The 17,410-nt window shown below is 34.2% G+C and overlaps 1 protein-coding gene across 1 annotated transcript in view; it reads left to right on the forward strand.

The window, feature by feature from the left end:
• LOC114097388 (zinc finger protein 420) overlaps positions 1 to 17,410 on the forward strand; it is a 69,036-nt gene that overhangs the window by 18,800 nt on the left and 32,826 nt on the right. Inside the window, exon 3 of the mRNA XM_071604995.1 lies at positions 2,656 to 2,658. Coding sequence (XP_071461096.1) covers positions 2,656 to 2,658 — 3 coding nt within the window. The remainder of the gene's footprint in view (positions 1 to 2,655; positions 2,659 to 17,410) is intronic.

Raw genomic sequence — 17,410 nt, forward strand, 5'->3', positions numbered from 1 at the left:
CTTTGCAGTCTAAAATTGCAAGCACTTTAGGTGAAAGATTTTCTTTGAATATTGCTAGAGCCCCTAAATTTTATTAACATCTAGATAATTCTTGTTTTAATTTTGAATTCTTTTTTATTCACTGGTTACCTGTGTGTGTGTGTGTGTGTGTGTGTGTGTGTTTTCAAAAATTTGCTCTGAATAAGATTTAGCCAATGGAGTTATGTGTGACCTACAAAAAGACTATTAACAAGTTAAATCATTAACACCCTTTGCAACCAAAGTTTGGCCATATATATATATATATATATATATATATATATATGCATATTATGTAAAGTAATATATATTCTCTGTAATACAGAGTTCTAGGAAATTGTTTCATATGTAGCTTGTCAACATTACATAGTCTCTGGTTATTTCATTCTGAAAAATGTGAAGTATACTTTTTCAAGGACTCCTGTGAAAGAGAGGTTTTTACTTTTGATATATTTTTCACTACTTAAGCTTAAAATTCATTTGTAATGATGTTGAATTCCAATTTTTCTAATGTTAAGTTGAAAAAAAATCCTGCTTTGATTTAATCATGATCTGAATAATGATGATTGCATGCAGACACCTACTTCAGATCTATTGCTTAGGACTGGAACAGATCATCTGCTTCCTACATGCCGGAATAACACTCAAATCTTTGCCTTTAAATTATTCTGCTCTTCAGCATTTTATTCTACCTGATTGCACAACTATTCTTGTTGGGTGTCCTGGATTCTAGCTCCTATTATACAGAAGCACCCTAAAATGATCATCATGATTTTGTCTGAGGTAGTGTTTAAGTTCTCTGATGACTCTAAATCTGCAGAAGAACTAACCGAACAAAAAAATTACATATATGATTACATACACAAATTACATATACTTATACAACTATATATATAGGAAAAGTGGTAAATTTTACTACATGAAAGATTTCTGCCAATTAAAAATAGCATAGAGCTTTTCAGCCAGAACCACAGTCTTACAGTAGTTCACCAAAATGAACACACAGGGAAAGAGGAGAAGAACCAGATATATGTTCTCTAGACCTTTTAGAAAACATGGAGTTATTCCTTTGGCCACATATATGGGCACCTACAAACAAGGTGACATCATAGACATTAAGGGAATGAATACTGTTCAAAAAGGAATGCCCCCCAGACGCTACCATGGCAAAACTAGGAGTTTACAGTATTAACCAGCATACGTTGGCACTGTTGTAAACAGCAAGTTAAGGACAATATTCTTGCCAAGAGAATTATTGTGTATATTGAGCATATAAAGTACTCTTAAAGAGCCAAGACAGCTTCCTGAAACGCATGAAGGAAAATGATCAGAAAAAGAAGGAAGCTAAAAAGAAAGGTGCCTGGGTTCAGCTGAATCACCAGTCTGTTCCACACAAGAGAAGCCCAGTTTGTGAGAAAATGGAAAGGAGCCTAAACTGCTGGAACTTTCCCTATGACTCCAAGGCCCCTGAACTGTTAAAAAAAAAAAAAAAGGTAAAAAACCAAAAATATGAAACATTGATATTAATTTATAATCCATTAAAATGATATTAATTTATAATCAGTTAAAATGACCAATAACTTGATGGGGAAGGAGAAAAATTCTTAGTAACAGATATACCTTTTAAATATTTTTAATAATTGATTTGTTTCCCTTATAACATAGGACAAATGAAGTGACAATGAAAATTGTTTTCCTGTCTTGTTTCATCAAAAGGGTTTTGTTTTTGTTTTTTGTTTCCAGGGATTGAACCCAGAGGCACTTAAGCACTGAGCCATATCCCCAGACCTTTGTATTTTTTGTTTTGAGACAGGGTCTTGCTAAATTGCTTAGGGCTTCACAAAATTGCTGAAGCTGGTTTTGAACTTGGAATCCTCCTGCCTCAGCATGCCAAGTTGTTGGGATTACAGGCATGCACCATCACACCCACCAAGGCTATCTTTTTTAAAACAAATTTTCCTCTTAAAAAAAAAAAATTAGTGCTGGGCACAGTGGTACATACCTGTAATCCCAGTGGCTTGGGAAGCTGAGGCAGGAGGATCGTGAGTTCAAAGCCAGCCTCAGCAATGGTGAGGTGCTTAGCTACTCAATGAGACCCTGTCTCTAAATAAAAAAGAGGGCTTGTGGCTCAGTGGTTGAGTACCCCTGAGTTCAATTCTTGGTACCAAAAACCAAAGGATATCATTTTCTTCTCTACCCATTCTTGACTTTGGAACACCTTTTAGACATATTTTAAATATTTGGGATGCCTTTTGTTTATTGTTTTCCTTATAGTTTTCATATATTTGATGTCTCTGAGTTCTGTGACAACATTGTGAACCCTACTTCAGATGGACTGTTTTGGCATGCGCCAGCAGCCATTATCCTACTTTTTTCTTTCTTGAAGAATATTGTTCTTTTTCAAAATCTCTGTAGTGTTCTCTGGTTTCTTCTTAAATGTGGCCTGTTCTACTGTAAACATTACATACAGTATTGTTTCATTTTTGCTGAGAAAATGTTTTAGGGACTTACAAAGTATTGTTTCAGGAGGCATTATTATTCTGTTTTATTAGAAATCTGTGTCACAGACTAATCTCCCTCCTTTGAATTGCAGAGTTTTATGTGTTGTTTTTCTGTGTCTACTAGTACCTATACAAGAAGGTATGAATAAGTTTTGACAGATGACATGGCCTACTAAAATTCCTAGTATTTTTCACATAATTGAGATAGATTCTATAATATTATATGAAGGTCATTCTTAAAATTTTTCTTTTCCCCTAAAATAAAATATAATTCAAAATGTGAAAAAAAAATTCCCAGAAGAAAAAAAGGAAGTCTAGAATTTTATAACTTTCTTTGTCTGCAAATACAGGCAATCTTATATCTCATTTTACATTAAATATATTGGAAATTATTATACTTTTCTATTTTTGACTTAGTACCTCCAGAAAATGTTATAATTTAATAATTTATACCCACTAAGCATTAGATGGAAATTTGAGAACCCAAATCTTGATGTCTAGTATTCTTTCCATTATAGTATACTGTTTATACAGTTAGTCTCAGAAAACATTGGAACAGGAAATTATACCTTTGTGTAAGGATGGAACTGAGGACAAGAAGACTATAATTTGTATCTAAATTTAGAGAGATAACAGAATTTCTCTGTCTGGATTTTAGCCCAAAAAGATGCATTAGGGGGGACATAGTTCTTTTCTTAGAAATTAACATAGAACAACTTTAAGGGGAGTAATGTGGAGGCTAGGAGTCAACCTTGAGATGACTCTGATCACAATTTAATTCCTTTTGAATTTATTGTTCCACGGAAAAACTTTGGGTTACTCAGAAGAAAGAAGGAGTAATAGAGGAAGGAGCTTCTGGGTAGCCACTTACAAACAGGTTCAGGTCCCTGGAGTCCAACCTTCTGTCACTACAGGAGTCTGAGGGGCCAGGCTTAGTCAAAGAATGGGATTTGTGCGTTCTCCAATCCACATTGGGTGTTGAGGGGGATTTGTAGGTGGGGAAAGTGAACAGGGTTGGAGCAGGGGAAAGGATGGTCATTTGAATCAGTAATTAGTTCTGTTCACTGTGGTGCCAGCAACCTTGCCTTGACTCTGCCCTTTTGAATTCCAGGGAGGAATGTGTATCTCTTGTCATGGAAAGCCACAACTCAGGCAAGGTGATTCATCCCCTCTCCTTCCTGAAATATGTTGTTTTCCCGGGACATATGAACATTTGTTTTCATGATCCTGACCTTTCTTGGGCAGGAAAGTCCTACCCAGAACCTCCTAAACATTTTTGCCCATTCCAGTCACACAGCCCAGGGCTCTCCCTTTTAATCTTCCATCTAATTGTTAAAAAAAAAAAAAGTTATTCTTTCTATTAAACTCCTTGGTTTATGTGGGGCCAGGAATCTTGATAGGACCCCAAATCCTACATGGTGGTTCTGACCTAATTGAAAAGTGATGAGACAGAGCTCAGTACTTAGGCGAGAGCTCATTAGGGAAAGCCATGAATACTAATTAGTCTGTTTTCTGTTGTTAAAATAAGTCCCAAGTCTGGATAATATATGAAGAAAGGAGGCTTATTTAACTTACTTTTGGAGGCTGAAAAGTTCAACATTAGGGATCCTCATTGTTCTGCCTCTAGTGAGGGTCTCCCTGGCTGCATCACAACATGGAGATGGCATCATGATGGGAGCATGTCTGAGAGGGAGTTAGCAGTCACACCGTAAGTTAGGAAGCAAGAGTGATTCAAGGTCCAGGCCTGCTCTTTATATAACAGCTAATTCTCATGGTATCTAGACCCATGAAAGCTAGAATTCTTGTAATCCCAAGCCCTTTTTACTTTTTATTTTGAGACAAAGTCTTGGTAAGTTGTTCAGGGTCTTGCTTATTTGATGAGGCTGGCCCCAAACTTAAATCCCTCTGCCTCAGCCTCCCCAGTTGATGGAATTACAGATGTGCACTACCACGCCCAGCAAGAACTGGAATTCCTGACAGAAAGTATGAATCCATCGATGAAGTTGATGCCCATGGCTTATTTAACTCCCCAAATCTTTACCTCATAAAGGTTCTACCACCTCACCACCACCATAATGGGGACCAGGCTTCCAGTACACAAATCTCAAGGGGTTATATTCATCTACATAACAACCAAAGCACCATGCTATTCTCCATTGAGTAAGATTTCCCAGGAAGAGAAGATAGAAGATGGTGTTGATAGGGTCCTTTTTGCGAAACTGTCACCATCTTTCATTAGTTTTTCTTTAAGCAAAGATGAAATTTACATTTGATGGTGAATGGTTACAAGAAGGATCTGCTTAAGGCTTATGTTGTGGGGAATCATATGAGAATTCAGGCCACTCATTTTTATGATGTGCATGCTTCACCTGGAAATGCTGTTTAAAGACTTGTCACAAGAAGAGATAAATACATTAAAGTATGCCATAAAAATGAACCAAGATTGGGGCTAGGACTGGGGCTCAGTGGTAGAGCGCTTGCCTAGCATATGTGAGGCACTGGGTTTGATCCTCAGCACCATATATGAATAAAATAAAGGTCCATCAACATCTAAAAAAATGTGTAAAATGAACCAAGATCTTCTAAAACCTCAGTTCTATGCAGATTTGCTATGATGAAGATAAATTCATTTTCATCAGACATTATATGTTGGAATATCAATGAAATATCATAAAAAGCAATGTTTTCCCCTCACTCATTCAGCCCATCTCTCCAAGGCAGTTTCTCCCAGATTTCCAATTATTCTGTTATCGATGAAACAAATATAGCTGTTACCCGTTGATCTCCCCAGTTTAGTGATGGCTTGTCCATACCCTACCCCAGACACATTCCCAACAAACTCAAAGCTCTGAAATTTATTTTAAATTAGTATTTTACACTCAATATTACTGTCTGAAAATGGAAAACTAAATCAGAATAGCCAGTGAACTTAACAATAGTAACAACTGGGGAATCAGAACTATTAGGTATTAAGATAAACCTATAATAATTAAAAGTGTAGCCTGCAGTAGAAACATAATACATTACTAGAATTACTTAAAACTCCAGCTATAGACCCAAATAAATAAGGAAAGGTTATAAATGATGATAAAAGTATTTTCACACACGCACACACCTTGTCATGTTACCAGACAGACCTAGAACTTCTGGGCTCAAGGGATCCTCCTTCCTCAACCTCCACAGTAGCTGGGACTACAGACCCACAGCACTACACCCAATTAAATAAGGCATTTTGGATTATTTAATGTGATTTTAAAATGTTACAAATCTTGAGGTTTAGATTTATTATTTCATATTTATTTATGTGTTACATAAAGATTTTCCAGGAAATATTTTTAGCAGCCATAATAAGGTAAAAATAAAACAAACTTTCATCTATATTTATTCTAAAAGTGTGAAAGCATCATCCACAGTTATCTCAGTAATTCAAAGTGAACTGGCTAGGGGCATAGCTTGGTGGTACAGTGCTTGCCTCACATGTGTAAGGCCTTGTGTTTCAGCCCCAGTAACACCACCAAAAAATAAAAGGAAAACTTACAGATTTATAGTGTATAGGACTTCAGGCTACAACCTTAATAATGACATTAAAATCAGAAATGGAGAGATTGACATCATGTGACTCCTTATGTGATATTGTAAGATAGACAAAATATGTCCCAAAAATATTTAGCCTGAATTCAAATATAGGGAAATAATTTAAAATATATGTAGAAGGACATTCTGGGGACTAAAAATATGGAATTGTGAAATATAAAGCTATAAAGTATAAAAAGAGACTAATGAGATAGATAACTAAATGTAGCATATGATTTTTGTATCTTGGATTTTAAAAGCTTTGAGAAAAATTTAAATATGTACATATATTAGATCATAATATTGTGCAATTGTTATATCTCCTAACTACATTTATTCTGTCATGGTCATCTTAGAGAACATCCAGTTCATAGGACATGTGTGCTATAACAGTACTCTCTGCAACTTTCTCAAATGGTCATTACACACACACACACACAGAAATAGCGAGAAAATTTGTAATAGGAAATGTATTAAAAATGATAAGTCTAGGTGAAGGGTATATATGTTTATTGTATTATTCCTGTAATTTCCCTATGCTTGACATTTCTAAAAACTTTTAGGAAAATAAATGTATAGCATAAATCAATAGTTGAAACTTTGTAATTCAGGTAGTTACAGACAGATAATGAATCAAAGGAATTAAATGAAAAACTTAAATGTAGACCTAGCAGTTCAGAAAATAATTCATACAGTAAACATGATATTTAATATTAATCTGCAAAATATAGATTATCCATTAAATGCCCTTGTGTAATTGGGCACTCAAGGAAGAGATTTAAAAACTTAATTCCTAATACACAGTCTAAAGAAAAATTAAATGCAAATGAAACAGAAGTTTAGAGAATTAAGAAATGAAACAAAAGTTTAGAGAATACATTGAGGAAAAATAGTGTAAATTGTAGGAATATATCTATTTTTGCTTGGCAAAATTATAAAGGAAACACTATTGAAAGTCAAAATATAAATCCCAGAATGGGAAAAATTTTTTCCCCACAATTTTTATCACAAAACAGTCTTATTACCTACAAAAAGAGTAATATAAATCATTAAAAACAAAGACAAATAATGACCTACTAGAATATGGGAAAATATATCACAGAAGGAAAACTGCAAGAACTATGAATATATCTTTTATCCTCTTTTGCAATAATATGTGTAATTTAAAAATGTGGTCTCCACACATAAGATTGGCAAGATGAGGACATCTGGTGTCTAATCTTTTAGACATGTTGTAGGCAAATGCGTTCCTAAACATGTTGCTTATGGGTGGCTGAACTGGTATAAGCTAAAGTAAGGAAATAGAGAAATACCTATCAAAATTGAAAATTTCTCCAGGTTTTATGGAGGAATTTATGCAATAGACATTACTAGACATATCCCCAAATATGTAATTTGTGGTACTACTGTTATAGCAATGGACTAGGTAAAGTGATTCAATTATAATAATGAATTGGTTCAATAAATTTTGATACATTTATGTAAGGAAAAATATGCACCAAATTAAAAGAATGATTTATCTTCAAATATGAAACATTTCTTTCATGAAAATAAGAAATATTTTAAGTAATAGGTAGAATAAACTAACATTTTTGTTTAAAATATATTCATCTGGGGAAATGAACTCAGGCACAGAGATGAACAAATATCCTTTGTGGTAGAAGGTTTTTCCACATTCATTGCATTCACAGAGTTTCTCTCCAGAATGAATTTTCTCTATCTGGCCCAAAGCTTTCCAACATTCCTTATGTTCATAGGGTTTTTCTCTTGAATATTTTTGTGGTGTGCAATGAGTTTTGACATGTGACTGAAAACTTTTCCACATTCTTTACATTCAAAAGGTTTTTCTCCTGCATGAATTTTATTGTAAATTGAGGTTTCTTTTCAGGCTAACTTACAACACTTATAAAGTTTCTCTGTGGTATGAATACTCAAGATGTCTACTGAGGTCCAGCTCCTCTGTGGAGCCTTTCCTACACTGAGCACAACTAAAGGGGACTACTATAATAGAGGATGACCTGCGGCAGGATTTGCCAGCTTTATTATATTTGTGATGTTTCTCTGTTACATTATTTTCCCCAGGATAAAGTAAGTCTAAAGTGTATTTCACACTTGTTCCAAAAGAGTCACATGTATAGAAGCATTTCCTTATAAAATTAATGTCTGAAGTCACAAAAGACATTTTTCCAACATTTAAAAACTTACTGCCTTTTTCCTCTAACATAGTTTTCTCCCTCCCCCAGTATCCCCTCCCTTTTTTCTTTTGTTACTAGGGATTGAACTCACTTTATTTTTTAATTTTTTTTTGATGCTGGGGATTGAACCCAGAGCCTTGGGCTTGCGGGACACTTTAATACTGAGCTATATTCCCAGCTTCATAATTCCAAGTACACATCATGAAGTATATTCAAGTATTCATCTCAAATAGATCCCAAGCATATCACTAGGCTATATAATCCTCACCTTTATAATCCCAAATAGCTGGGATTAAGGTGTGTACCAGTATGCCCAGCTATCATTGTTTTCTTCAGTATTGCAACTCCTTTTACAAATCTTGCTGTTGTGTTTGCATTTGCTTACCAAATCCCACGTCTTCTTCTAAGACAATATAATGATATCAAATAAAAATTTCCAGCATTGCATTGTTTCTTATTTTTAGAAATAAACTAATGTGGAGTCAATTCTTTGGTTTCAGGGCTTGTCTCCCAAAATGAATGGAATCCCAACTGTAAGTAGTCCATATTGCCTTGGTTTCAGAAAGAAATCTCCTTAGAATTTTTTTTTTTAAAGATTTTTTTTTTTAAAGAGGGAGTGAGAGAGAGAATTTTTTTTTTAATATTTATTTTTTTAGTTATCGGCGGACACAACATCTTTGTTTTGTATGTGGTGCTGAGGATCGAACCCGGGCCGCACGCATGCCAGGCGAGCGCGCTACGGCTTGAGCCACATCTCCAGCCCTGTTTTTTTTTTTTTAAAGCTATATAAGTACCTGATACTTATCTAGTTTTATTTTGTATTCTAGGAGAGAATAAGTTGTATAGAATATGATCTCTATAGCTTTATTTATTGCTACAGGTAACTTAAATGTTCATTATCATCTACTGTGTGCAAAAGAGACCTTATACTTGGAAAATTGGAGAGATGGAATGGCAGAAGAAATGGTTATGTGATTCATTGGAGGCAGGAGGAGGCACAACACAACAGAGATAAGCATGAAAGTTTGGGCATGTAAAATTCAAGCCATCAGTACAGCAACCAGGTAATGACAACATTAAGACTGTTAAGTTTGTTAATGAAGTTGGGACTGGAACGCTATGAGTAATTTGATAGTCATCAATCTATAATGGTAACTAAACCATTAGAGTGGGGGTGTGATGATTCACTGAGAAAAGGACAAGAAGGTAAGTCATCAACAGAATTGAAAGGACAAGCACCATTTGAGAAACAAGCAAAAAAAGAATTCAATAATGGAAGATTGTTTTTAAGTTGTCATACAATTTTAATTTATCTTGGCAAAACAATATGATGATGACAAGGAAATTATTTCAGATATCTTTTAAAAAGTCACAAATTCCAGATTTTAACTCCCCTAGTCTCAAAACAAATCAACAGAAAACTCAAAACTTAATTTGCAAATTAATATATAAGAGAAACATCTTCATTTGAAATATAAATATGAAATTGAGGTATCCACATAACCCATACTTACAGGACTTGTTTACTTGTTTTTCCTATGAAAGACAGATTGAAATTTGAAGCTCAATTCTACACATTTAAATTTTTGTATATTCTAATTTCCCTTTTCTCTTGGTCTTAATCATTTATATATTTTCTGAATTATCTGTTAAGAGGCATATGATCTACTTTATTTGTATTGCAGAATATGATAGTAAAATAAATACATTATTTAAACCTCACAGTGGATGTTGTCATTTTCTTTTTTTAGTATTTTTTAATTGTCAATGGATATTTTATTTATTTATTTATATGTAGTGCTGAGGATTGGACTCAGGGCCTCACACATGCCAGGCAAGCACTCTACCCTGAGCCACAATTCCAGCCCTTGTCATATCGTGAGATGACCACACTGAGGATGGATAAAAAAATAAGGTATGAAAAATCAGGCTTGTTTAGTAGCTCTAGACAAATCAGGCTGGAAACTCCAAGAAGATAAGTACAAGCACCAATCTTAAGATCCATGAAAAAGCCAACAATAACCACATTGTTTGGAGACACCAATTGTACAAGTATGACCAACAAAATCCTATGGAGCTTCAGTATAGATTTTTAATTTTTTAAAAAATTTAAACTGATGTTTAAAAAATGACAGTGGAATGCAATACAATTCTTATTACACATACACAGCACAATTTTTCATACCTCTGGTTTGTATATAAAGTATGTTCACACCAATTTGTGTCTTCATACATGTACTTTGGATAATGATGTCTATCACATTCCACCATCCTTGCTAACCCCGTGCCCCTTCCCTTCCCACCCCTCTGCCCTATCTAGAGTTCGTCTATTCCTCCCATGCTCCCCCTCCCTACCCCACTATGAATCAGCCTCCTTGTATCAGAGAAAACATTCGGCATTTGGTTTTTGGGGATTGGCTAACTTCACTTAGCATTATCTTCTCTAACTTCATCCATTTACCTGCAAATGCCATGATTTTATTCTCTTTTATTGCTGAGTAATATTCCATTGTGTATATATGCCACATTTTTTTTTATCCATTCATCTACTGAAGGACATCTAGGTTGGTTCCACAGTTTAGCTATTGTTAATTGTGCTGCTATAAACATTGATGTGGCTGTGTCCCTGTAGTATGATGTTTTTTTATCCATCCATTCACCAGTCTCAAAGAAAAGATGGAAGTATAGTACAAGGAACATTTTTGTTTCTTGAACCATTAGAGAGTAAATTACCGACCTAATACCATATCATGCCTGAATACACTCAATGGTCAAGTAAGACATGCTCCTACATAACCATAATACAATTACTACATTCAAGATATTCAGATTCCATTCAAATTTTTACCAATTCTGCCAATAATATCCTTTACAAGAAAGGATCCAGTTCAGAATAAAATTGCCTTTGGATATCAGGTATCTACCTGCTTTAGTCTGAAACAATTTCTCAATATTGCCTTGATTTTTGTAACCTGGACACTTTTGAGGATTATAAGCCAGTGTGTAGAGAATAGTATGGTTTTCTCTCATGTTTCCTCATGATCAGGTTATGTGTTTTGGAAGGAATTCCACATAAGTGATGTTGCATTCTTCTCAGGATCTACCAGGGGGCACTTGATAACAACATGTCCCATTATTAGGAATATTCTTTTGGATATACCTGCCAGAGTTATACACTGTAAAATTAGTTTTTCCTTTGTATTAATAATGATTCTATGGTGAAATAATATGAGACTATGTAAACATCCCATTCACCCATTCTTTATCAAACTTTCAACTTATATTTGGGTGTGGACTTGAGAGTCCCCATTTCATTCAAAGGTTTATAATCCATTATTATTATTTATTTCAGTGGTCAATTTTGTCCCAGATTTGACAAAGTGGAACTCCTTCTATCTGGCTTCTGTGGATTTTAACAGGTCCTTATAGTTCTTTGAGCCTTCCTTACTTTCTCATACCTGCCATTCCAGGATCTTGTATTTGCCCTGCCCAACATGAGACTTTTCTTCAAAAACCCCTGGTTCCTATTAGAGGGGGGATGATATTTAGAGAACATGATCTGAGTGCTAGTGTACTCACTTGTGTATCACTTCTCCTAGGTCCTTTCAACGGATAAAGCTAATGAATATACTTATATGTGTTTATATATTGCATATACACATTTATATCTATGCTTATTTTTATATCATAAATATGAGGAAAATAATGAATTCACACCAATACTTCCAATTCTAATTTAACACCACCGATTCATTATTCTAGTGTTGTCTCTTCTCTGACAGAAATGCTAGTTCCATTATCCTTAAATATTTATACTTCTGTATATAAACAAATGTGATTGATTCCCCTGGGAGTAACCAATATCACAGTGGCACTGCCATACATGCTCTGGATAGATAACTCTCCTCACTGTGCTTGTGCTTCAGTATACGGCGTTAGGCCATCACGGCTTCCCTGGCATGTGTGCCTACCTTGTTCATCCTCACCGAACAACTTTAGGTTACAGTGGTTAGGAAGAGGAGGGAAAGAAAATCATCTTTCCCAGCTAGGCAGGCAAGATATGCTATGATAAGGACTCAATTCTCTGTTGCTGGCTTTAAAGATGGATTAAAAGGGGATGATCTGGGCTGGGGATGTGGCTCAAGCGGTAGCACGCTCGCCTGGCATGCGTGCAGCCCCGGTTCGAGCCTCAGCACCACATACAAAGATGTTGCGTCCTCCGAAAACTAAAAAATATTAAAAAAAAAATTCTCTCTCAAAAAAAAAAAAAAAAAAAAGGATGATCCAAGCAGCTCTAGAAACAGGAAATAGATTCTTCCTGGACCTTTCCAGAAAATAATGCAGCACTGCTCACACTTTGATTTTAGTCCAGTGAAGCCTGTATTGGGCTTTTGACTTACAGAACTGTAAGATAACAGATCTGCATGACTTTAAGTCACTAATGTTATAGTAAAATTTGTTACAGCAGCAAGAGAAGGCTACTATATTGGCTATTAATATTCAGTAAAAGTTCCAAAGGTACCCACAATTGAAAATATCACTTGTATTTTGGATAAGTAGTACTGGAATAAGTTGAGATCCATATAGAAAAAGTAGGGGTGGGGTTGTGTCTTAGAGGTAGATAGTAGTAGAAGAGACAAAATCTAGAATAGAAGAACAGTAATTACTTCTGGATACAAGGGAAAGAAGTGACTGGGAAGAAGTATAAATGTACTTTCTGGAGCAATGGTATTTTTCTTCGCTTTGATTTATTTGTTTTTGGTACTGGAGATTAAACCCAGGGACAATTAACCACTGAGCTACATCTCTAGGCCTTTTTATTTTTAGACAGGGTCTCCTTAAATTGCTTAGGGCCTAAGTTTGCTGAGGCTGGCCTCAAACTTGTAATCCTCCTGCCTCAGCCTCCCAAGCACTGGGATTACAGGCATGCACCATCATACCTGGCCCTTTGATAGTATTTTGATTTGCAAAAGTGAATCTGTCAAAATTCTTCAAGTGGTAAATTTAATATTAATGCATTTTATTGTATGTAAATTTTACCTAAAAAGCTATAACTACATACTAGAACTTTTAGTTAGTGATATGCATGCTAAAGTGTTTAGTGATAAATATACTAATGTCTGTAATTTACTTTGAAATGAATCAAAAAGAATACAGGGCTATAGAATACAGGGCTATAGACATGGCTAGTTATTTGATATAGCAAATACAGAATGCAATTTTAGTCATACTATTTAGATGGTAAACACATTTGGCATTCATTGTACAACTCCTTTAATTTCTGTATGTTTGGAAATATTCATATTGGTGAAAACATGAAACTATCAACCTATAATTCTACTCAGCAAAAACTTTTGTGAGCTTTTATTTTTCCTTTATTTACTTATTCATTTTGGGGTGCTGGGAATCAAAGCCAGGGTTTTATACATGTTAATAAGCACTACCTGTGAGGTATAGCCCTAGCCCCTACCAAATGAGAAGTTTTTAGACAAAGACAGTTTTTCAGCTGTTGATCCTCACTAAAAAAAAAAAAAAACTGTAATGGATGTTACTTCAGGTAGAAGAAAAGGGGAGAACACAGGAAAGGGAAATGATCAAAGGAAGCAACAAACCATCAAACAGTTATGTCTCCATATGTGTGTGTGCATTATTTTGATGCTTATGTTTAAAATTTGACAGGATATACTGTTATCAAAGCTTAAACTTAATCTTTATTTTCTACCCAGCAGTACAATGATATTAGACTACTTCAATTCCAATCACTTCTGCCAATTTATAAACCATTGCTATTTTTCTGAATTATATATAAATACATCACAAAGATAGCATAGAAGTGGTAAAAGCAATGATTTTCATTATTCTAATAGCATTTTGCTGGACAGGAAACAAAGTTGAGTTTAGACTTTGGTAACTTAAATATATCCAATTAAATAAAATTTTTATCAAAAGCACTAAATATAAATAGAATGCGTTTCTTCCCAAAGACTAGAACAAAAGGGTGATGGGGGCAGAAAGGAACCAATCTAAAGGAATAAAGGAAAGAAACAGAAATATTTAAAAAGTTACAATCACAAAACAAAATGGTAGAAATATATATATATATAACTATGTCAGTAAATTTCTGGACAAAATCTAATTAAAATCTGTTGTTTTCGAGGGATATATTAAAGGAAATACACAAAAAGGGTGAAAATGAGAGGGCAGAAAAGACATCTGGAAAATACTAATTAAAAGATAGCAGGCGTAACTATCTATAAGGTGAAACAAACTTTAAGTAAAAGCACTATTATAAAGTGATCACTTGGGGCTGGGGATGTGGCTCAAGCGGTAGCCTGCTTGCCTGGCATGCACGGGGCGCTGGGTTCAATCCTCAGCACCACATAAAATAAAATAAAGATGTTGTGTCCACTGAAAACTAAAAAAAAATAAATATTAAAAAAAAATTTTAAAAATAAAATGATCATTGGGATAGTAGAGGATAGGAAAGGTAGCAGAATACAACAGTTACTAATATGGCATTATGTAAAAATGTGGATGTGTAACCGATGTGATTCTGCAATCCGTATTTGGGGTAAAAATGGGAGTTCATAACCCACTTGAATCTAATGTATGAAATATGATATGTCAAGAGCTTTGTAATGTTTTGAATAACTAATAAAAAAATAAATAAATAAAAATAAAATAAAGTGATCACTAACTACATAATAATGAAACATTCAATTCTCCATGCAGATTTAAAGATTCTAACTTTACATTACTAAAAATATACACATATTATCCAAAGTTAATGAATCTACAAGAAAAAGTAAACTCACAAATACAGTGGGTTATTTTATATATTTATTCTAGAAATGATAGATAAAAGAGACAAAATCAGCAAGATTATAGACTAGAAACAAAAACAAACTTTATTTAGTATATTTTTCACAACAACTGCAGAAGACAAATTCTTGTAAAGACACTGATTATTCAGAAAAAAATTAGACACATATTGGGTTACACATCAAATCTTAAAATTTCAAAGGTCTAGCTTTATAAAGACTACCTTCTTTGCCTCAAAAGCAGTTATATTAAATACACTTCATTAATGGATAATCAGGAAAAACCCTACAGGCCTGAGAAATATAATTCTAAAGATGTATGGGTAAAATAAATCATAGTTTAAAAACAAATAAAAGTAAAGGAATCGTGTCCAACTACAACTAAAACAAAAAATAAAACCTTATGCTTATATTAGAAGTATAAAATTAATTTACCTAAGTTTTCAGTTTAAAATATGAGAAAACAATGGCAGAATAAATCTAAAGAGAGTAAAAGGAAATAATAAAGACCAACAAATAAATACAAAAAGAGCTATGGATAGGACTGACAAAGTCAAAAATAGGTCTTTGTGTTATTGTATAAAAAATTACTATAAAACTGTTAGAGTACATAAGTAGTACAGGGAATAATAAATTGAAAAAAGAACACTCCAAAAATCTCATATATGAAAATCTAGGGGCTGGGGATGTGGCTCAAGCGGTAGCGCGCTCGCCTGGCATGCGTGCGGCCTGGGTTCGATCCTCAGCACCACATACAAACAAAGATGTTGTGTCTGCCGAGAACTAAAAATAAATAAATAAATATAAATACTAAAGTTTAAAAAAAAAAAGAAAATCTAATATGGCTGCTGGTAAGTGTAGAAAAGACAGCCTTTTCATGTTCTGGGGTAACTGGTAGAACACACACAAAACATACAGAAATCAAATCTCTAATTCACCTCAGAGAAAGATCATTCTCAAGGATCTTCTAACAACAAACTATGAAAGACAAAACTATAAACCTTAAAACAAAAGAACAAGCTATAAATTTAATAAACGTGACATTAAAATAGAACTACTATTTGTCAAAGGATCCAGAGAATCCAGAGACATGCTCTCAACTGAGATATTTAACACATATGCTTAATATAGGTTAAACATCCCAAATACTTTATTAAAGTTCTATAATTAATAATTAAACAAAAAGAAAAATGAAACAAAAGGCTTTAGTAGGCATGTCAAATAGGAGGACTGACCAATAAGCATGTTTTTAAAATAATCTCAACATTATTAACTAGAAAAATGCAAATAAAAACCAAAATGAGGGCTGAGGTCGTAGCTCCGTGACAGAGTGCTTGCCTAGCACGTATGAGACACTTGGTTCAATCCTCAGCACCACATAAAAATAAACTTTAAAAAGGTATCACATCCACTTACAAAACACAAACACACACAAATGATATTCTATTGCATACACATCTACCAAAATGACCTAAACTTAAACTCTGACAATGTCAAATATTAAATATTAGTATGGAGTATAAATTGAAAAATTATCTTTGGAAAATATTGTACTTTGTTTAGTAAAATTGAGAATATTCAGGGGCTGGGAATAGAGCTCAGTAGTAGAGTGCTTGCCTAGTATGTACAAGGCCCTTGATTCAATGCCCAGTACCATAAAAAAATAAAGTTTGGCCAGGGTTGTGGCTCAGTGGTACAATGCTTGCCTAGCATGTGTGAGGCACTGGGTTCGATCCTCAGTATCACATAAAAAAATTTAAATAAAAAATAAAATATGGGCTGGGGATGTGGCTCAAGCAGTGGCACGCTCACCTGGCACGCGTGCGGCCTGGGTTCAATCCTCAGCACCACATACAGACAAAGATGTTGTGTCTGCCGATAACTAAAAAATAAATATTAAAAAATTTTAAAAAAATAAAATAAAGGCATTCTGTCCATCTACAATTATAAAACATTTTTTAAAATATATTTTTAATTATCAGTGGACCTTTATTTTATTTATTTATATGCGGTGCTGAGAATCGATTCCAATGCCTCACACATTCAAGCATTCTATCAATGAGCTACAACCCCAGCCCCAGATTACTTCTTGACTATGAAGAAAAACAGTATCTTTTACCATGGAGAAATCAGGTGTACTAAGTACTTGGACCAAAGTGATCAAATTTAGAATCACCAATAATGGATCAAACTGTAATTATGTGTTTCTTTATGTGGTACAATTTGAAGAATACATCACCACCCATAGTATTTGTGCCAAATATAATTTAAACAACATAATTGTGACAGAACAATCAAATAA

The sequence above is a fragment of the Marmota flaviventris genome, chromosome 18 (assembly GCF_047511675.1).
Source record: "Marmota flaviventris isolate mMarFla1 chromosome 18, mMarFla1.hap1, whole genome shotgun sequence".
Classification (NCBI taxonomy): domain Eukaryota; kingdom Metazoa; phylum Chordata; class Mammalia; order Rodentia; family Sciuridae; genus Marmota; species Marmota flaviventris.